Source organism: Callospermophilus lateralis, chromosome 14 (genome assembly GCF_048772815.1).
Source record: "Callospermophilus lateralis isolate mCalLat2 chromosome 14, mCalLat2.hap1, whole genome shotgun sequence".
Taxonomy (NCBI): Eukaryota; Metazoa; Chordata; class Mammalia; order Rodentia; family Sciuridae; genus Callospermophilus; species Callospermophilus lateralis.
The window spans coordinates 17,612,779-17,635,132 of NC_135318.1; the positions used below are offsets into that span (position 1 = coordinate 17,612,779).

Consider the following 22,354-nt stretch of genomic DNA (forward strand, 5'->3'; position numbering starts at 1 on the left):
GCTACTTTAACATAATTCAAAGCTAAAAGTAAATAGAAAAGCCATAAAGTCTAAATTACAAAAGTGTAAACCAATAACATTTTAAAGAATCAAAAAGTTTTTTAATTACTGAGCAATTTCTAATTCAAAATCTCTTTAGTAGCCTTGGAGTTCATAAATTATCATCTGAAACTTACCAAAAGTGCTCTAGAATGAGGTTAATAATTCATTTCTGACCATTTTAGTTCAAACTGAAAGCAATAAAATTTGGGGCCCACGGGTTGATTTCCAAAGGGTAATCCTTCCCCATTCTACACACACACACACACACACACACACACACACACACATAATCATTTTGTTTAAAAAAAGGAGGGGGGCAAAATAACAGATAAGACTCTGCTTGAGAAAAAACAACTTTAAGTATTTGACCAAAAACTTAATTATTACCACACAAAAAAAACATACACAATAAAAGTTTTCCAGAATTATGTCCAAACAAGAGAAAAACAAAGCCCTAGAATTATAAGACGTAAAAATTAATGTAATTCTAAGAGTAAAGTAGCAAAAAAAAAAAAAAAAAAATCATTCTAGATTGAAGGAAATTTGATATGAATTACTCACATTGTAAAATGAAGGAAGGGTTTATGTATAGCAGCAGTTGATGACTGTTTCTTTGGTGATCCTGAGTGACAACTAGTCTCAAAAATTGATAAAGCATTCTCATCTTCACTATCATCTAAAATTAGATTTTCTATATCTGTGTTTAAAAAAAAAGCACAAGAATTATGAGGCTTATGAAGATTTAATTTTAGTTCTCTACCCAGATAAGGAAAATTGAGTTAAAAATTACGTGACCTTAACTAACAAGTTATCTATCAAATAATACAGATTGATCAGCAAACTACAAACTATAATATTTTGAATACTTTATAATGGGATTACACATAATTCTTTCACTTTACAAACTATTCACTTAAGTATTGTGAGATATAATTTGGGAAATGTGGCTTACAAAAATACATCTGGAAAAGAAGCAGCACTCTCATCACGTCTCACCTACTAACGAAAACTGAGTTAACTGGACCTAAATCAGTCTGCTTTATATCTGGGTTCAGTTAATAGGGTAGATGAGTCAAGGACAGTACTTACAAAAGTAACAACAAAGAAAAAATTGACCCTTATTTTTTAAAGGGCATACAACTTTTCAAGGAAAACATGGCCTAATTAAGGTGGAGTCAGGAATTCAGTTCAAGCCCATCTTAAAAATGTACTCATTCGATTAGCATTAGTCTGTCTATGGGCCTTAGGCTACTGCTCAATGGACCAATTGGAACTAAAATTCCTCCGAGAACGCAATACTTAAAAAACTTTTCCTGGACTACAACCTGAAAGATTAACATTTATATTTCACACATGCCATCAAAAGTGCCAGTTTGGGGGCTGGGGTTGTAGCTCAGCAGTAGATTTCTCGCCTCAATGTGTGAGACCCTGGGTTTGATCCTCAGCACCACATAAAAATAAATAATATTGTGTCCATGTATAACTAAAAAGATATTTTTTTAAGAAAAAAGTGCCAATTTGTTCAACAGAGAAAAATGCAATATATGTAGATACAGGGGAGAACTAACATTGACAGAAATCAACTCTAAGTGCTGTAGATGCACACCTATAATCCCAGTTAATGCCAGTGGAGTGCTTAAGCTCAGGAGCTCAAAGATGGCATAAGTAACATAGCAAGTCCCCATCTCAAAAATAAAATAAAGACTGACAAAAATCATAGCTTTCCAAAATAAAGGAAAAAATAGAGGAATGCTTTATAAAATGAGATACAGAATTGTGCAGACAGAGATCTCACAGGTTTTAATTAATCTGAAAATTAACTGAGTACTTTTTGAGTGATAATTTCATTCAAAAGGAATGGACATTTGTCTATGAAAAAATATTAAAGACCAAAACAAACCAGAATACATCTAAAAGACTAAAAATTAATTGACAATAATTAAATAAAATTTGGTTGCTCTTCTCTACTGGTACATGCTATTTAGTTCCATTAGTTGAAACAAAAACGTATTTTATTCTTATGAAAAAAATTATAGGCAGAGTATATTCCATAAAATGTTGATTTTCAAATGGAGATATTCTCTTAGAAGGGAAAGTGAGATTTTTTGATCTTTCTAAAAATTGAAAAAAGATACACATTCCTAGTTATGAAAAACAGAAATAAAAAATATACAAATCGTGGCTTCGTGCCTAGCTCATAGATATTTACTAAAATATTTGTTCCCTCCTATCTATCAAATTTAAGAAACTAAGTACTTTATGGGTATTTCATACAAGTCTATCCCTAAAAAAATTTAAGTTCCTGAACAACTAATTGAACCATACTCATGACTTTTACTATATAATATTTTCAAATGTTAGTATAACTCTCTACAGAATTTTCTATTTGGTGCAAACTACATCCCAAACAAGGTTCCACAAACCAGGGGCATCAAGATAACCAAAAGACATTACTTTTCCTTCAAAGTTCACAGACCTTACTTTGATTAGCATGCCAACCTAAATTTGTAATTTTCTCTTTCAAATGATTGATTTTTTAAGGCAGTTTTCTCTTTTTATCTTGTGTCCAAAGTATGATCTGAGGCTTAATCAAATTCAAGACCCTCTACAACCAGGTTCTAATTTACTCTCTTACCAATAGCTTTACATTCCAATCAGCAAAGCATACAGCAGAGTGCCCTACCAACAAATTACATTTGATGAATTGAATTCACAGGGGCATAACGGTGATGAAGGCAAGAACATAGTTTGTGGAATTGGGCTTCCTGGGTTTGAGCTTGCCCCCAGAATTTACTTGTACCTTTAGGTAAACCAAATGACTATCCAAAGTCTCCCAGTCTTCACCTCTATATAATTAGAGTACCTAACCTATAGGACTGTGATGAGAATTAATTAATGATTATTTATTTAAGTGCTTTATAATAACAAATGTAAGCTACTAATATTATAATCAACTTTCTAAAGATAGTAACACTCCTACATTATAATGGTTAGAATAATCCAAGAGTGAACATTCATTCATTCATTATAAATATTCACCAAGCAATATACTATATAATGGGAAATATGCCAGGCCTGGAATATACAGTGGTCAGTGAAGGAGATGTATTTTATATGTTCATGGCAAATATAAAAGAGTTACACACACTTGTGAAGAAACTACATCTATATTCATTTCATTTAAATAGTATGAAAAAGTTATTTAAAGTACCTTCTTTCCTGTCACTCTGGCTTATTTCAGCATGAGGAAACACTTTTTGCAAGACTGTTAGAATGTTGTTGAAGCTCCTTTCCAGCAGTGGCCTTATAATAGGTGATAGTGCATGTCCTGAAGACATCACAGCACGTTGGGAAGCAGGCACTATATTCTGCATTGCATGGTAAAAATCTTGGGCACTAAGCACTATTGAGGAAACATCCAGCTGCAGTTTATGACTGCTAGCATATATCTGCGGATATCGCCTCCGGAGAGCAATGAGGGCAGCTTCAGTGCACAGGGCCTTGATATCAGCTCCACAGTAGCCTAATGCACAAAAGAAGAAGGTAATGCACAAAGGTAAGTTTATTCTTCCAAGTTCCCAAATATAGTTTATAAATATATACACCTTTATGTAAAGTAATAAAAATACTAAATCAGTAATTATGTATAATTTTATTGGAAAAATAAACACTGACCATTTAATGTCACCTAACAAAACTGTTGAATTGAGGGCTAAGTACTCAAGACAAAAATGTTTTTGAATATTTTAAATTAACAAAAGGATAAATTAAAAGTATTAACACAAAACAAGCCAGGTATTAAGTGTCAAAAACACTGATTAAAATGTACAACTTTATTCAGGAAAGGTTTTTTTTTTTTATTGGTTGTTCAAAACATTACAAAGCTCTTGACATATCATATTTCATACATTAGATTCAAGTGGGTTATGAACTCCCATTTTTACCCCAAATACAGATTGCAGAATCACATCGGTTACACATCCACATCAGGAAAGGTTTTAAAAGAATTATAACTTCTTTTCAATCTTTCATCAATATTGTCAATCATTAGTTTAGTTCTCATGACATTGAGCTTGCCTATAAATTATTTTTTTCTAATACTATATGCCTCTAAACACAAATGAAATGGTATTGCAAAGTAGTACAGAAGCAGAAACTTCAAAAACAGCTAATGCACTGCCAACCCTAAGTGTAACTCACTAGAGTTAACAATTACCTAAAAATTATAATTTTAAATTATAATTAATCTATGAACTCAAAGGGCATTAAATGGAATAAGAATGTTAAAAAATAGTTCAATTGATTTTCCGCTTTAACTTTCTTTATATATCTATTTAGTTTAAAATGAATGAAATCAAATGTCACAGGCTATATCAATACAAAGTATAATATATTTAATGGTTAATGGATGATGCAGTTAAACAACATTTCATTCATCTGAGCCACAAATACATACAAAAACACATGAACTGTTAAGTCTTCATCACAAAAAGGAGGTAACATTCAAACTAGCCACATTATCTTATATCATACTACACTTGGCCTCCTTTATCAGTTCTGCCAGCAGGGGGAACCACTCAAACATTTTATAGAACACTGGCCCCAAGAAGGGATATTATCAGGTTTGTTCCCCTTAGTATACCTCACAGTGGTATACCTCATGGAGCACTTAAATACTGAAATTAAAATGGTGATTACAAAGTAAAATTTATTCAGAGTTAGGGGGAAAAATATTTCCTGTGAGAATTCAACTCAGAAAACTATAAACACATTAAACATCAATATTATACAATGATAGCAATTTATCTCTCAAATAAGTCTTCAGAATAATCGGATTTACCACACTAGCCTCATTTTATTTTCTACTTCTCAATTAATAAAGCTGAAAGAATTATTTTCCTTTGACATACACATTTGTTATGTTCAACAAAATGAATATGAATCATCTGCTCAAAGTTACAATTAAAATAATTCAAGAATGTTTAAAACATGAGAGTTTTATCCTCCATATCAGAGTAAAGAAAGAAAAAACTACCATCTTCAAACAATATAAACAACTAAAAATCTTTTTCTTCTTTAAAAGTATATGCATAGTTAGAAAATTACTGCATTGTCCTATTCAAGTGCCAAGGTTTAAAAAAAAAAATTAAAACAAAAACCAAACAAACAAAAAAATTGAACAGCCACAAAAAGGCATTTTATGTAAATGTTAAATGTTATCCATAACATTTGTTTGCCATAATTAATAACATGTTAAGTATATACATAGCAATATATTGTTTACTTTTTCCTAAAATATTCCAGGTAAAGAGCTTAGCAATAATAATAGATTCCATTCACTGAAGTAAATTTTCACATGGATTATTATAACCAACAGGCTAAAAAAACAGGAAAGACCTTCCCATTTTGCTTGTGATTAAGAATTACTGGTCTAACCAAGTAGTGCTGCCCAGGGTGGCATATTGCTTCTGGGACTAGACTGGAAACTCCTTTGGGGGTGATTCAGTCACCTGATTAAAGCATCTTTCTACAGTTCATGTAAAACCTAATGCAGCTAGGTTATGAACTTCCTCCAAATTAGTAAGGATAAACTTCTTAGCAACATGGAAGAGATTTTTAAGTCTAAATGAATCATTAGATATGAGTAAGTCTCAGACATAAAAATGTTTTATAATTAGAAAGATAAAGTGGTATTTTAAGAAGCATAATAAATCTCAGGATGAGCACCGTCCCCTCAAAAAAAAAATTACTGGTCTATATTCATCAGAGTGAATGATAAAACTGAAACAAAAATATAGATTCCCAAGTCCCACAACAAACAGTGAACAGAATCTCCATGGGCTTGAAATTTTAAAATGTGTATTTTGAGAAAGTTTTAAAAATTATCCTGACACATATTAAAAAATTGATAACTACTGACTTAACATACTTCCTTAAGTAGACTCTAGAATTAAAGGTGCAGCGGGCTGGAGATATAGCTCAGTTGGCAGAGTGCTTGCCTCGCATGCACAAGGCCCTAGGTTCAATCCCTAGCACCACAAAAAAAAAAAAAAAAAAAAAAGAAAGAAAGAAAAAGAAAAAAAGTGCAGAATAACCACAGCTAAATGTGTTACACTTAGGGTGATTCCATGTCTCAGTTAGGCCTTCTGTCCTGTTATTCAAAATTTCAGAATCTAATCATTCCAGTTACACCAAAAAGACATTATACCTTTCAAAGAGTTAAAAGTTTTTATACAATAAACCCATCCTAATTCTAATACTACATCTCTAATACTATGCTGAACACAAATATCTGGATAGTAAAGAAGATTCTATTAAGACAGAAAAGTTTCTGAAAGACGAAAAATACAGCTGTTAAGATGTTAGACTAAAAACAAGGCCATAACAGAAGTTTATGAGGTTGTTTTTGTAAGTACAACATCAAACAAACTGAAGTATATAGACAGTCTGTTAAAACTTTTTCACTATTTTAGCCCTGTCACTGATTATTAAAATACAGAAATATAATTAGGGATAAACTTTTCATAAACTCCTACTATTGTGTGAATGTTCTTCATACCAGTGTATGTTGAGAAATATTTTAGTATTTAAAAAAAAATCATACATACTATGCATGCAAAAATTTCCAACTGCCAGGGAATTAATTTCAAGGTAAAAGTTATCTATAATTTCTAAGAGGTCAGCTACTTTTAAAGTTGTTCACCAAGACTGCATAGTCTTTTGTTAAGCATAAATTTCACTGAACTGAACCAATACATGGGTAAACATGTTTGGGATACAAAAACTTATTTCATAATGGATTTTAAATTTATTACTATTTCATTCCTATTTGAAGACGTGCAATTGAATTTTTTTAAAAATATGAACTGGCTTCTTAGATGGAATAAATGTCACATCCAAAAACAAAAGTCATTTAATTACAATGGAGTTTTATTTCATTATCCTGAAAGAAAATGGCAATTTAAGCAGATTCTGTATTTACTTACTGCCACCCCATGAAGAGGGTAAAAAGGCAACAAACTTCAGTCCAGTAAAAATTTTTCTCATTGCAATTTTAAAACTAAAAGCTACAATAAATCACTTGGAAAGGTGAGAAGTATTGACCTATGGAAATGCAAAAGGAAACTAGGATTCTAATATTTGGGATAAAGAGTTAAACTAGAGGGTATAATATTCTAATATTCCAGATGGTAGACTGGATAATAGAAAATAATTTTAGAATATTTATCTCTTAGGGATTCTCCAAAATTATCTAAAGATTTCTGCTTATTTCAGTTAAGGATCATTCTGTGATAAGAATCACAGAAAAGTCTACAAATATTTCCCAGTCTGATTTGAATTATGATACAATATAATAAATAAAAAGGGACAAATTTCAAAAAGGGGAAAGACTGGATTTTTTACCAAATACCACCCTCTCCCATTAAGCAGCACAAGGCTTTGCAAAGTTCAAGCCAAATTTACATGAAATGGGTTTGGCGCATGCTCTCTTATACCAGGCAAAGCTTAAACTGGAGTAGTGCTGGAGAGATTTACGTTTTCTCCTCACCAGAAGAAGTCGAGGTCTTTGTGGTTCAAAAGCTGAGGGACGCTGCTTCGGAGATGGAGGTCCCTGTGGATGAAGAGGATAATTCGGATGTAGCTAACTGAATGGACTAATTTTCTACTTAAGTTTTAATTATTTGATGGTGGATTACAATGATTTTTTTTTTAATTAAGATGTTCTTTTTTGGTTTTGGTAACTTTAAAGTTTTCCCAAAACTTATTTGGGGGATTTCTTCATAATACTTAAAAAGTTCATGGAGAGATATTTTTTTTTTAATTTATATTTTGAGAGCATGAGGGAAAAACAGACCAAAAAAAAAAGAGAGAAAATGAATGAAGCAAAAATTCCTGTGTGTATATTCCAGTCCTTAACACTGTATTTCTTTTTATTTCAGACCTAATTAGAGCCAAAACCCTGAATTCCATCTCCTGTGTACATAAATGCTCTCTCACCCCATCCTTTTAGGATAGTAGTGTTTAGTCACTCTGTAGGGAGATCTTCCATTCTGTGTGTAATTTAAAATTAATTTGGAAAGTTTTATATTTGGGAAAATACTACTAAATACCACTAAGTGTTTTCTTTGAAGACACAACCCACCCAACTTGCTTCTAGACCACAGGAATAAAGATAAGCCCATTTCTGTTATCTGTGAAGTGGAAGACTGCAGTCCTGCCTTTGACATGGACATTTTTCTCTTAACTTTAAGCTTATTTTCCTTAATAAAATTTCTGAGAAGGGTCAGTTCCTAAACGGAAACACTGTAGTAATATTAAGGATATCCAGCACTCAATGAAAGGCATATTATCACTGAGCTTTGTTAAGCAAAACCTAATGATACTTAAAATTTTAACTTGGAAGTGTTGAAACTTTAAATGAAATAACTTTCAAGTATGAAGCCAGAGCCATCTTATTGCACAACCAAAGATATAACTATACTTGTTCACATTTCAAACATAAGGGGAAAAGGAGGCTGAACAGAATAAACAGTGACAATCAAAGAATTCAAAGAGTAGCACTCACCAACACATTTTTCGGCTAGTTCACCTAAAAAAGCATCTGACAATTTTGGATTCCAATCCCTGGTATGGATCTGTAAGATGTGTTTTCTTGCCTAAGAAGAAGAAGATGAATAAATACCATCAACCCCTCAAATATACTAGCTGGAACAAATTTTGACTAGCCATACCACCAAAAAATGATTTTTTTATTTTAAAAGCAATTTAAACACCTTAACATCCATGTCAACCTGAGGCATTATTCCCTCAAACACAAAACAAATCATAAAAAAGATAAATTTACTGACTCAATGAGGAATCTGGGGTTCAGCAACCAAAACAATCTTATTCCCTCAATACTGCTACCTGTGCTTGCTTGAAACATGAAAAATCATAATCAAGACAATCTTACTGACTTGATATGGAATTTAGGGTCCAACAACCAAAAGACGAACAACTTCAAAATCATAAAGATAAATCTTGCTCAAAAAATGGACTAAATCTAGAATTAATAGCTGTAGATTCAATCGCAAGTTCAAAGTTCCAGCTACATGACACTTATTTTCTTCCACCTTGAAGTATCTGCCTGAACAGATCCACAAAAAGTAAAAAATCAAAGTCCAAAAAAAATATCATATGACAGCATATAAACCCGATGATATTAAGAATCTAAACAGACTTCATTAGCAGCATAGCTACTGCTTATTATAAGACCCTTAGAGTATCAAAAACGTGTCAAAAAATGTAACCTTAAATATACCTCAAAAAGATCTATCTCCTCATTTTATGAAATAAGTAATGAAGGTCTGACATACTAAAATTAATTACCTAAGACCAGAAAGTTATTATCAGGTCTCTAAAACATTTAAGTAACATGCTCTTTATATAACCCAATCAGACTCACCTTTCTTTTACTATACTAAAATCAAGACATAAAGAAAAAAATGATTTAAATGAAGAAACCAGGAGGTGTTTATTATGTTTTTCAATCTCCAAGGCATATAGAATAATAAGTCATATGGCTTCCCCTAATACAAAGTACCTTCTTATCTATGAAGTGAAAGACTACAGTCCTGCCTTTGACATGACCTTTTCCTCTTAACTTTAAGCTTATTTTTCTTAATAAAATTTCTGAGAAGGGTAGACTCCTAAAAGAAGACACTGTAGTAACATTAAGGATACCCAGCACTCAGTGAAAGGCATATAACCACTGAGCTTTGTTAAGCAACAATGGCATCTAAGGCAAATTCAAACCTCTTACTTTTTAGGATTCACAAGTACACACATACATATACATATGTAATGATGATGACAGCTACGACAACAAAGGAAAATTTTTAAAAATGAAGCATTGTTGCACATAGAAGATATTACTATTTTATGGTAAAGAAGAGTTAATGAAATTATTAAAATCTAGAACCAAAACCTAAATTTGTTGAACTTTTACTTGGTGAAATGGCCAGAGTCATGATTTTCTATTGCCAAAACCAAAGCATAATAAGAGTCACTGACTCCTGTTGGTTTAAATTAGAGACTTAAATAGATTCTTATTACTACCCTTAATACTTCCTTCTCTAGGCTATTAATTATGCTATTGTCCTGGCACACAGTTTAAGGCAGAGCTTCATGTTCAGCTGATGACCTTACTTCCTAACTCAGAGAATACTGAAACAATCGGAAAGACTTCCATATTTTCCCCACACCATCAGACTGTGTATCTAAAAAGTCTTATCTTCTTCTATTGTCAGAGATCAACTAACCATTCTTGTCTAAAGTCATTCTTGCCACTTGATCACTAAGTCCTATCCTCTCTTGCTTAGTAAGGTCATCTCTAACTTTCATCATAAAAACTTCCTTTTCTACTGAGGATTTCTCAACTTAAAAACAACAAAAGACATTCTCTCATTGACATTTCCCTAACATCTTATCAGCTCAATTCTGTGATTCCTTTTTTAACAAAATTTTTTGAAAAACTTACCCATATTAACTGCCACCAATTTCTTCCAGTTCTCTCTTGAACTAACTCTATAGAGTTAAGCTTTTATATCAACCACTTTCTAAACTTCTCTCATGACAATCAATGGCCATCTACATATAATGCTAAAAACACAATAACCAATTTTCTGTCCTTTTCTGATTTGACTTAGCATCATGTGACACAGTAAATCACACTGCCCCCACTGATAAACTTTTTCTCAAATGGCTTCCAAAATATCCCACTCTCCTCATTCTTCCTTTTACCTAACTGACAAAAGGCATGGTAATCTCATCTAATCTCATGCCCTTAAATACTATGTAAGAGAAAAAGGGAAACAGCCTTTTCCAAAGACCCAAGCTTGAGAAAATGATGCTAGATTTCAGTCTTACATATAGCTGAGGATATAGCTCAGTTAGTAGAGTGCTTGTCTCCCATGCATAAGGCCCTGGGTTCAATATCCAGCACCCAAAAAAATAAATAAATAAAAAGAATAGTTTCCTTGACGTGCTGGAAAACTAATGGGCAAAATTATGTCTGAGATCTATACAATATGGGAAGTCATTGGTCTCATAATGGAATTTTCAGTTAAAATTAGCGAACATTAACAAAATATAAACATAGTTTCTTAAGTCACATTAGTCACATTTTAGCGCTCAATAGTAACTTTAGTGCTCAATAGTAACTAGATGGTGCATCAGCAGTCAATAGAAATAATACATTTCCATCATCAGAAAAAGTTTTATCAGACAACGTTGCTCTGGCCCTTGTTTACTCTTAAACAAGGGAAATCAAGGAAATAGCTTTCCTGGGCTGTAGGGACACTGTCTGTATCTCTTAGAACTAAACATGTTCCCTTTGTACTAGTACAGCCAAAACTCTGTACTTAGAATGTTAGATGTTTTCTCCATGCCAAAATAGACTACACCCACCACTTTTGCCTTGTCTCCTACAACTAAACTCCCTTCTATGACTGGGGCACTTTCCTAGAAGTTGCACCTGGGCAATAAGCTGATGTTTTCTCCAGGCCAAAATAGACTACACCCACCACTTTTGCCTTGTCTCCTACAACTAAACTCCCTTCTATGACTGGGGCACTTTCCTAGAAGTTGCAGCTGGGCAACAAAAATGACATGTAAGTTTCCTGTCCTGACAAAGAAAAGTTATCTTACTGCCTGGACTCAAATACAAATCTGAGTCAACAAGTATCAACTATGCAAACTGATGTCAAATTGATGTATTAACTGTTCTACACAGGGGAGTCTTCATTTTGCTATAGTGTTCTTCACAATTCTAATCACAAAGCCTTTCACAACTATGTATGTAAACCAGGCAGTTCACATAGAATGCTAAGATCAAAGCCATACAATAATGCATACTCTTTAAAAAAATTCACCATAATGAAAAACATATACTGCTTTTAGTTAAATATATGATTATTACTATGAAAGTTTGGATACTGGGTCCTTAATAAGATAAAAACTATTTTGGTTAACTAGAGACACAAAATCACCATGCAAGATAATTACTACATTCTGGAAAACTAAAGAAAAGAGTAAGCAAGCATCTACAATAAGATAATCAAGAACTCTCCTCCTGGGCGGGGGTTGTGGCTCAGCCCAAGTGGTAGAGTACATGCCTAGCATGTGTGAAGCATTGGGTTCAATTCTCAGCACCACATACAAATAAATAAAATAAAGGTCCATTAACAACTAAAAAATAGTAAAAAAAAAAAAAAAAAAAAAAAAAAAACTTTCCTCTTCCTAAAAATTATAAACTTTATGATAATGGCTAATAGGAAAAAAAATGAATTGTTTAACAATGGAAGCATAAGGTTTATAAATTTTTTACTAAGATATCATATAAGTATAAAATTTGAACAATGAAAATTCATAAAATATCAACCAGAGTAGGTGTGTGTTCCTGTGTGCACATAGTTATGTATGCACACACACGCACACACTCTTACTTTATAATTGAGTTACATATAAATATTAACATACTAAAAACAAAAACTCTTACTTTTTGATCAGGCAAGTTGAAAAGGAATTCTCTATCAAAACGACCAGGTCTCCTGAGTGCAGGATCTATAGAATCAAGTCTGTTTGTAGCACCAATAACAACGATTTCGCCCCTATTATCTAATCCATCCATTAGAGCAAGGAGGGTTGACACTATTGAGCTGCAAAAAATTTTCAGACAAAATTTGAAAAATGTTAAATGACAGAAAAAAACTGTAAATACTGCTGATTACACTTTTTTTCATTCCTAAGTGTTAATAAAATAATTATACTGCAAATGCCTATTAATACAAGATCAAGTGATTACAGAAATCATTTTTGAAAGCACCCAGAAAATACAGTAACAAAAACTTAAAGCACAGCAGTAAAAAAAAAAAAAAAAAAAAAAGATAAAATGGACTTGGTCAAAACTGAAAACCAAACTGGGAGTGTGGTTCAGTAGCAGCGTTTGTGTTTAGCATGCAAAAGGGCCTCGGTTCAATTTCCAAGGCCATAATAAATAAATAGATGATAAAAAGCAAAAAATTTAAACACTTTTCTGCTTCAAAGGATGTGATCCAGAAAGTTAAAAGACAAAAAACCCAAAGAAGAAACTATTGGCAAACAATATATTTAATAAAGATCTAGATTTGGAAATCTCTGTTACAACTAAACAATAAAAAGACAAATTATCAAACCTAAAAACAGGCAAAAGATTGAAATAACATTTCTCCAAAGATGATATACAAAGGATACATCATTATACTAGGCGTATGCAAATCAAACCAAATAAGGTGCTCTTTGACCCCACTAGGATGACTAATTATAGTCAGATGCAGCAAGTGTTGGTAAGGCTGTCAAGAAAGAAGAACACTCAAACATGTGATGAAAAGGAAAAGTGGTGTGCCTCTTGGAAAAGAGTCTGGCAGTCCACCTCACCATTTAACAGTTACCATATGATAAAGCAATGCCCCCCCCCAAAATTTATACATGAATGTTCATATCAGCATATTCATACTAGCCAAAAAGTGAATAAAAGCTAAATGTCTATCGACTAATAAATAAAATACATGCAAAAAGTGGAATAATAACACTCAAAAAGTTATTATAAAATTATAAAATAATACTCAATAAAAATGAAGCCAAGTATGGTGGCACACACCTATAAATTCCAGGAGGATCTCAAGTTTGAGGCCAGCTGGCAACTTAGGGAAATCTTGCCTCAAAAAAATAAAATAAAATGGGGTGGAAATGTAGTTCAGTGAAACAGTGCTTTCCTGGCATGGATGAGGCCTTAGGTTCAATCCCCCAGTACTAATTTTTAAAAAAAGAAGAAAAAAAAACGCAATAGACAATGTAACATGGATGAACCTTGAAAAAACTATGCTAACTGAAAAAACAGAAATAAAAGGCAACATAATGTAAAGTTCGATTTACATGAACTATCCAAAGCAGGCAAACCCTGTAACAGAAAGTACACATGGTTTCTTAGAGCTTCAGAGCATGATTGAAAGACTGGGAATGATGGCTAAAGGGTATCAAGTTTCCAAGGCAATAAAATTAATTGTGTGAGGGCTGGGGATGTGGCTCAAGCCGTAGCACAATCGCCTGGCATGTGTGCGGCCCAGGTTCAATCCTCAGCACCACATACAAAAAACAAAGATGTTGTGTCCGCCGAAAACTAAAAAAAAAAATTAAATTAAAAAAAAAATTCTCTCTCTCAAAACAACTTAAAAAAAAATTGATTGTGTGATGGTTAGAGAACTCTGTAGATATAATGAAAGTCAATGAATTAAAATAAGTGAATGCACAGTCATGAACACACAGCTATGACCACACAGCTATGCATCTCAACAAAGCCATCTTTTGTTTTTTTATTTTTGTCATGTACCTGCAGTCCCAGCTACTCAAGGAGGCTGAGGCAGGGGAAGGCTTGAGCCCAGGAGTTGCAGGACATCCTGAACAACATAACAAGAGCCTCTTTCTCTTCCTCTCTTTATTTCTATACAGAGGATTGATCTCAGAGGCACTTGCCTCTCCATCACATCTTCAGCCCTCTGTTGTTTTTAATTGTAAGACAGTCTTGCTAAATTGCTGAGAGTGGCCTTGAACTTTGAATCCTCCTGCCTCAGCCTCCCAAGTCACTGGGATTACTGGAGTGTACCTTCATGCCCAACCATCAAAAGCCCGATAGTATTAAAAAAAACTTTTTTTTAAATTTAGGGCCACAGGTGTCTCCTTTCCCAAACTTCCCAAAAACACTATTCTAGCTGTGTTTCAAAAATGTATAAGTAAAATCAAAATGCAAGATACTCAGTGTTTGTATTTTAAAAAGATTTGTGATTCATACTTTTCTAACTGAAAATTTCTGACCTAGGTGTCAAGAAATAAAAAGGGGAGAAGCATCGTAAAATTCATATTTAACCTTGAAATTTTCTTTGGTATCTTCCAATCACAAATAGGTATTTCAGGGCTGGGGATGCGGCTTAAGCAGTAGCGTGCTCGCCTGGCAAGCGCGGGGCTCTGGGTTCGATCCTCAGCACCACATAAAAATAAGATAAAGACCCACCAGCAATGTACAAGTGTACCCTTTTCCCCACATCCTGGCCAGCACTTGTTGTTGTTTGACTTCATAATGGCTGCCAATCTTACTGGCGTGAGATGGTATCTTAGGGTGGCTTTGATTTGCATTTCTCTGACTGCTAGAGATGGTGAGCATTTTTTCATGTACTTGTTGATTGATTGTATGTCCTCCTCTGAGAAGTGTCTGTTCAGGTCCTTGGTCCATTTGTTGATTGGGTTATTTGTTTTCTTACTGTTTAATTTTTTGAGTTCTTTGTATACTCTGGATATTAGGGTTCTATCTGAAGTGTGAGGAGTAAAAATTTGTTCCCAGGATGTAGGCTCCCTATTTACCTAAGTTTTTCTTGCTGAGAAAAAAACTTTTTAGTTTGAGTAAGTCCCATTTGTTGATTCTTGTTATTAACTCTTGTGCTATGGGTATCCTATTAAGGAATTTGGAACCCGACCCCACAATATGTAGATCGGAGCCAACTTTTTCTTCTATCAGACACAGAGTCTCTGATTTGATATCAAGCTCTTTGGTGCGGCCAATTTGGAAAGCAGTATGGAGATTCCTTGGAAAGCTGGGAATGGAACCACCATTTGACCCAGCTATTCCCCTTCTCGGTCTATTCCCTAAAGACCTAAAAAGAGCACACTACAGGGATACTGCTACATCGATGTTCATAGCAGCACAATTCACAATAGCTAGACTGTGGAACCAACCTAGATGCCCTTCAATAGATGAATGGATTAAAAAAAAAAAGTGGCATTTATACACAATGGAGTATTACTCTGCACTAAAAAATGACAAAATCATGGAATTTGCAGGGAAATGGATGGCATTAGAGCAGATTATGCTAAGTGAATCTAGCCAATCCCTAAAAAACAAATGCCAGATGTCTTCTTTGATATAAGAACAACTAAGAACAGAGTAGGGAGGAAGAGCATGAGAAGAAGATTAACATTAACCAGGGACAAGAGGTGGGAGGGATAGGGAGAGAGAAGGGGAATTGCATGGAAATGGACGGAGACCCCTCATTGTTATACAAAAATACATATAAGAGGAAGTGAGGGGAAAGGGAAAAAAAAAACAAGGGGGAGAAATGAATTACCGTAAATGGGGTAGAGAGAGAAGATGGGAGGGGAGGGGAGGGGAGTGGGGATAGTAGAGGATAGGAAAGGCAGCAGAACACATCAGACACTAGTATGGCAATATGTAAAACAGTGGATGTATAACCGATGTGATTCTGCAATCTGTATACGGGGTAAAAATGGGAGTTCATAACCCACTTGAATCAAATGTATGAATAATGTCAAAAACTATGTAATGTTTTGAACAACCAATAATAAAAATTTTAAAAAAATAGGATAAAGATGTTGTGTCCACCAAAAACTAAAAAAAAATAAAAATAATAAAATAAAAAAATAGGTATTTCAAGTACAATTTGTACTTTATCAGCAGTTTTCAATTTATAGTTTCAAACATGACTAGAAACAGAATTACAATCTAGCTTAAATTCTACCAAAAGTTGTTTAAAAAAAAAAAAAAATGTGAGCAATCAGAATCCTTAACTAACCCCTATTATGTTGAAAATAAAGCCCAAACTGTTTAACATGCCATTCAAGGCCTACTTGCCTGTGCCCAACCTTCTTTCCTACATTATCTGAAAAGTGTTATTTTGCCTTTTAAATATAGAACTAAACCCCAAATGGAATTAACTGTTTTTTATGGTATGAAGGCAGGTTGTTTCTTCAAACAGGTCTAGCTATGTTTCAAAAATCTATATACAATTTTCCCAACATTATAGAAAAGACTCCTTTCCCACATTTGTATTATCCCTAGAAAAATCAACCACCCGTACCTCATATACGTATGCATTTAGTTACAATTCTAGGTTCTGTTGTATTAGTCTATTTGTCTAGTTTCCCATCAATATGAAATTATCTTAACTATAAGAGGCTTTGGTAGGCAACTTGTTCTTCCATAAGACTTTTCACTATTCTTTTTTTTTTAGTTGTAGATGGACACAATACCTTTATTTTATTTGTTTGTTTTTATGTGGTGCTGGGGATTGAACCCAGTGCCTCACACACGCTAGGCAAGCGCTCTATCACTGAGCCATAACCCCAGCCTATCACTATTCTTAATCTTTAGTATTTTCACATAAATTTCAGAATCATCTTGTCAAATATTTTTTAAAAAATGATTTAAAATAATTGTACTGAATCCACTGATTAATGTACACTTCTGTCCACTTAAATCTTTTTTTAATGTTTTGTCAATGAAGCTTTATTATTTTCTGCATAAATGTGACATGGGAATTTTTCTGATTCATTCCTAGTAACTTCTTTTTAAAATGACATTGTAAATAGCAATATCATATCTGCACAATTATTGATAGAGAAATATAAAATTCATATTTATATTGATTGAACTAACTTGCTAATAATTATCTGTCAATTGCTTTGGAATTTCCACACACTAATGCTATCATCAATAAAGTTAACAGTATCACTTTTGCCTCTCCAACACACATAACCTGGTATAGCTTTGTCTTACCAGATTTACAATGACTGGAATCTATGATGATCAGAAGTGTTCACAGCAATCATGCTTGTCATAGTCCCCAAATTAAAAGTTTTCAGATATCAAAACTAAGAATGTTTATTGTAGGGTTTTTAAAAAACATATTAATTTTACATATTAATGGAGTTCAGTGTGATATTTTCATAGATGCACACAATGTGCACTAATCAAATCCAATCTCCCTTTTCTCACACTCCCCATTGGCACGTACTTGTATAGCTTTGTCTATACAAATAAAAATAAAATAAAGATGTTGAACTTTATCTAGTAATATCTAGTAATCACTGCCCTACTTCCAGGTTGAACTTTTTTGTAAAGTTTTTACACAGAAAGAGAACATACAGTATCTGTCTTTTTGCATCTGGCTTATTTCATTTAACATAATGTCCTTCAGTTCCATCCATTCTACTGCAAATAACAGGTCTGTATTCTTTTTTGTTGTTGTTGTTGTTTTTTAGCTGTAGATGCACACAATATCTTTTTTATTTATTTACTTTTATGTGATGCTGAAGATGGAACCCAGTGCCTCATACATGGGAAGGAAGCACCCTACCACTGAGCTACAACCCCAGCCCAGGACTGTTTGTGGGTGTTTTTGTTTTTTTTTTTCATACATGACAACAGTGGAATGCATTACATTCATAATTATCCATTCACAGTATTCTTTATGGCTGAATAATACTCCATTGTGTACATGTATCACATTCTTTTTTTCAATTCTTATATCAATGGGCACCTAGGATGATTCCATCTCTTAGCTACTGTGACTAGTGTCTCAATACACATGGTTGTGCAAGTATCTCTGATATACTGACTTTATTGCTTTGGATGTGTACCCAGTAGGATAGCTGAATCATATTGTAAATCTACTTTTCTTTTTTCTTTTGTGTGTATGTGTATCAGGGATTGAACCCAAGGGCACTTAACCACTGAGCCACATCTCCAGCCCATTTTTTTTTTGGTATTTTTACTTAAGAGACAGTGTCTCACTAAGTTGCTGAGGCTGGCTTTTAACTCAAGATTCTCCTGCCTCAGCCTGCTGAGCTGCTGGGATTACATGCATGTGCCACCATGTCTGGCTATTCTGAACAGTATTCCATAGTGTTCTCCACAATGGCTGTACTAATTTACATTATAATCAGGTGTATCAGGTGTATAAGAGTACATTTTTCTCCACATTCTTGCCAGAATTTATTTATTTTTGCTTTTAGCCTTCCTAAGTGGAGTGATATATCTCATTATAGTTTTATTTGCACTTCCTGATGGCTAATAATATATTTGTTGGCGATTTTTTTAAATATTTATTTTTTAGTTGAACACATATCTTTATTTTATTTATTTATTTTTATGTGGTGCTGAAGATTGAATCCAGGGCCTCGCACATGCCAGGCGAGTGCTCTACCGCTGAGCCACAATCCCAGCTCCTTGTTGGAGATTTGTATTTCTTCTTTTGAAACACGTCTATTCAGATCATTTGCCCCCTTTTAATTAGATTACTAGTATTTTTTGTTAAGTTTTTTGAATTCTTTATATATTCTTGACATTAACCTTCTGTCAGATGAACAGCTGGCAAATATTTTCTCTTGTTCTATTTTTATTTTTCACTTTGTTGTTCGCTTTGATATGCAGAAGTTTTTGATTTCGAGGTATATCCCATTTGTCAATTTTCACTTTTGTTTCCTGTACTTTAGAAACCCTATTCTGAAAACCATTGCTTACACCAATGTCTTGGAAGTGTTTTCCTTAAGTTTTCTTCTAGTAGTCTCAGATCTTACATGTAGGTCCTTTGATCCATCTTGAGCTGGTTTTTGTACAAGGTGGAAAACAGGGATAAAGTTTTAATTTTCCCCATGAGGACATACAGTGTTCCCAGAACCATTTGTTGAAGAGGATGTACTTTCTCCAAGGCATACTTTGGCATCTGGGTGGAAAATCCTTTAGCTGTAGATATTGTATGGGTTTATTTCTTGATCATTATTCTATTCCATTGGCTTGCGTGTCTGTTTTGTGCCAATATCATGCTGTTTTAACTAATGTGACTCTATTATGCCTTGGAATCTAGTATCTTGATGCCTCCAGCTTTGTCCTTCTTGCTCGAGATAGCTTTGACTATTTGAAATTTTTGTGCTTACATACGAGTTTTTCCCACTCTGTGAAGAATGTCATAGGGTATTGATAGGATTAAACTGAATCTGTAGATTGCTTTGGGTAGTACAGACATTTTCACAATATTAATTCTTTCAATCCATAAACATGAGTGTTGTTTTTTTTTTTTTAAAAGAGTGAGGGGGGGGAGAGAGAGAGAGAGAGAGAGAGAGAGAGAGAGGGAGAATTTTAATATTTATTTTTTAGTTTTCGGTGGACACAACATCTTTGTTTGTATGTGGTACTGAGGATCAAACCCGGGTCGCACGCATGCCAAGCGAGCGTGCTACCACTTGAGCCACATCCCCAGCCCCATGAGTGTTTTTTTTTAATGTTATCTTTCATTTCTTTCAACAGGGTTTTGAAATTTTTGTAATTTTCATTGTAGAAGTATTTCATTTCCTTGGTTACGTTTATTCCTGGGTATTTTTGTTTATTTGTAGCTATTGTGAATGGAATTGCTTCCTTGGTTCACTTCTCAGCAAGTTCACTAGAGGTGTATAAAATGCTACTTATTTTTTTATGTTGATTTTGTATCATGCAACTTTACTGAATTCATTTATCAGTCCTAATAGTCTTTGATAGATGTTTTAGTTTGTTCCATATAGAGAATCATATAATCTGCAAACAGTGACATAACTTCCTCCCTTCCTATTTGTATGCCATTATTTCTATCTCTTTTAATTCCTCTGGCTAAAACTTTCAGTACTCTGTTAAATAAGGTGAGAGTAGACATCTTTATCTTTTTCCAGATCGTAGAGAAAACATTAAACCTCTCCTCATTCAGTGTGAAGTTGGCTATGGATTTGTCATATGTAATCTCTACTATGTATAGTATGAGCCTTCTCTACCTAATTGGTTCAGAGCTTTAATCATACTTTAGTCATAAAAGCTTTAATCATAAAATTTTATGAAGTGTTCTTTCTGCATCTATTGAGATGATCATGATTTTTGTCCTTAATTCTGTTGATATGATAAACTCTGTTTACAGATTTGCATATATTGAATCATCCTGGAATTCCTGGGATGAATCACACTTAGTCATAGAGAATAATATTTTTGATATGCTATTGGATTTGATTTGCTAGTATTCTGTTGAAATTTTTTGCATATAATCAATAAGGACACTGATCTGCAGTTTTTTTGTTGTTGTTGTATCTTTGGTTTTGGTTTCTAACTAATGCTGGCCTTGCAGAATGATTTTGAAAGGGTTCCCTCACTTTCAATTTTTTTGAACAGTTTGAGAAAAATTGGCATTAGTTCTTTATAAGTTAGGTAACATTCAGCAGTGAAGCCATCAGTCCCGGGTTTCTCTTTGTTGTAATTTTTTTTTCTTCTCCCTTGCAGTATATGAAATTGATCTCAGGAAACTTTCCCACTGTGCTACATCAGCAATCCTTTTTATTTTTTGAGACAGGGTCTCCCTAAATTGCCAAGGTTGGCCTTGAACATATAATCCTCCTGCTTCAACTTCCTGAAAAGTTGGAATTACAGGCATATGCCACTGTGACTGGCAATGCTTTGTATTTCTGTGGTACTGATGGTAAAGTCTCTGTTCTCATCTCTAATTGCATTAGTTGAGTCTCTTTCTTGGTTAGTCTAGCTAAAGGTTTGTTGGTTTTATCTTTTCAAAAACTATCTCTTACCAATAAAATAAACAAACCATCTCTCCTTTCATTGATCTTTTATATATTTTTTAACATTTTGCATGTATTTTTCTTTGATCTTTTTTACCTTTTCTTCTACTAATTAAGGGTTTGGTTTGTTGTTGCTTCTCTAGTTCCTACAGAAACACCATGAGGTTGTTCATTTGAAATCTATCTATTTTTTCTATGGAGGCATTTACTGCTATAAACATCCTTGTTAGTACTGCTTTCGGTGTAGCCAATTGAATTTGGTATGCTGTGTGTCCATTTTTAACATATTTGAAAAAAGTTATTTTTCCTTTTTCTTGCAGTGCTGGGGCCTTCCACATGATAGGCAAACACTATACCACTAAGCTCCAGACCCTGGGGGTTTTTAATTTTAATTTCCTTTTTTATCTCAGTGAGGCATTGTTTATTCAAAATTGTATTATTCGGTCTCCATGTATTGTGTAATTTCTTTTGTTAATTTCTAATTTTATTCCATTGTGATCAAAAGAGATAAATAATATGATTTCAATTTTTTTAAAGTTCTTTAAAATTCCATTGTGGCTTAACATATGGTCTATTCTAGGGAATGTTCCACGTGCTGATGAAAAGAATGTGTATTCTGCAGCTGTTGGATGAAAAGTGCTGTACATGTCAGGCCCATTTTATCTACAACAGAGTTAACTGATGTTTTTTGCTTTTTTTGTCTGGGAGATCTGTCTAGTGATGAAAGTGGGGTGATGAAATTATTCGTTGTTATTGCACTGGAGCCTGTCCCTCCCTCTTGATTTAACATTGTTTATTTTATAAAACTGGGTGCTTCCGCGATATGTGCACATACACTCATAATCATTATATCTCCTTGTTG

The 22,354-nt window shown here is 33.6% G+C and overlaps 1 protein-coding gene across 7 annotated transcripts in view; it reads right to left on the reverse strand.

The window, feature by feature from the left end:
- Atad2b (ATPase family AAA domain containing 2B) overlaps positions 1-22,354 on the reverse strand; it is a 145,385-nt gene that overhangs the window by 63,732 nt on the left and 59,299 nt on the right. For all 7 annotated transcript variants that reach the window (XR_013088595.2, XM_076832954.2, XM_076832953.2 and 4 more), the window contains 4 exons: positions 12,581-12,740; positions 8,609-8,699; positions 3,254-3,565; positions 604-739 (listed from right to left, as the gene is read on the reverse strand). Coding sequence is in view for 6 of the 7 variants with exons in the window: in XM_076832954.2 (XP_076689069.1) it covers positions 604-739; positions 3,254-3,565; positions 8,609-8,699; positions 12,581-12,740 (699 nt within the window). In the remaining variant the exon portion in view is untranslated. The remainder of the gene's footprint in view (positions 1-603; positions 740-3,253; positions 3,566-8,608; positions 8,700-12,580; positions 12,741-22,354) is intronic.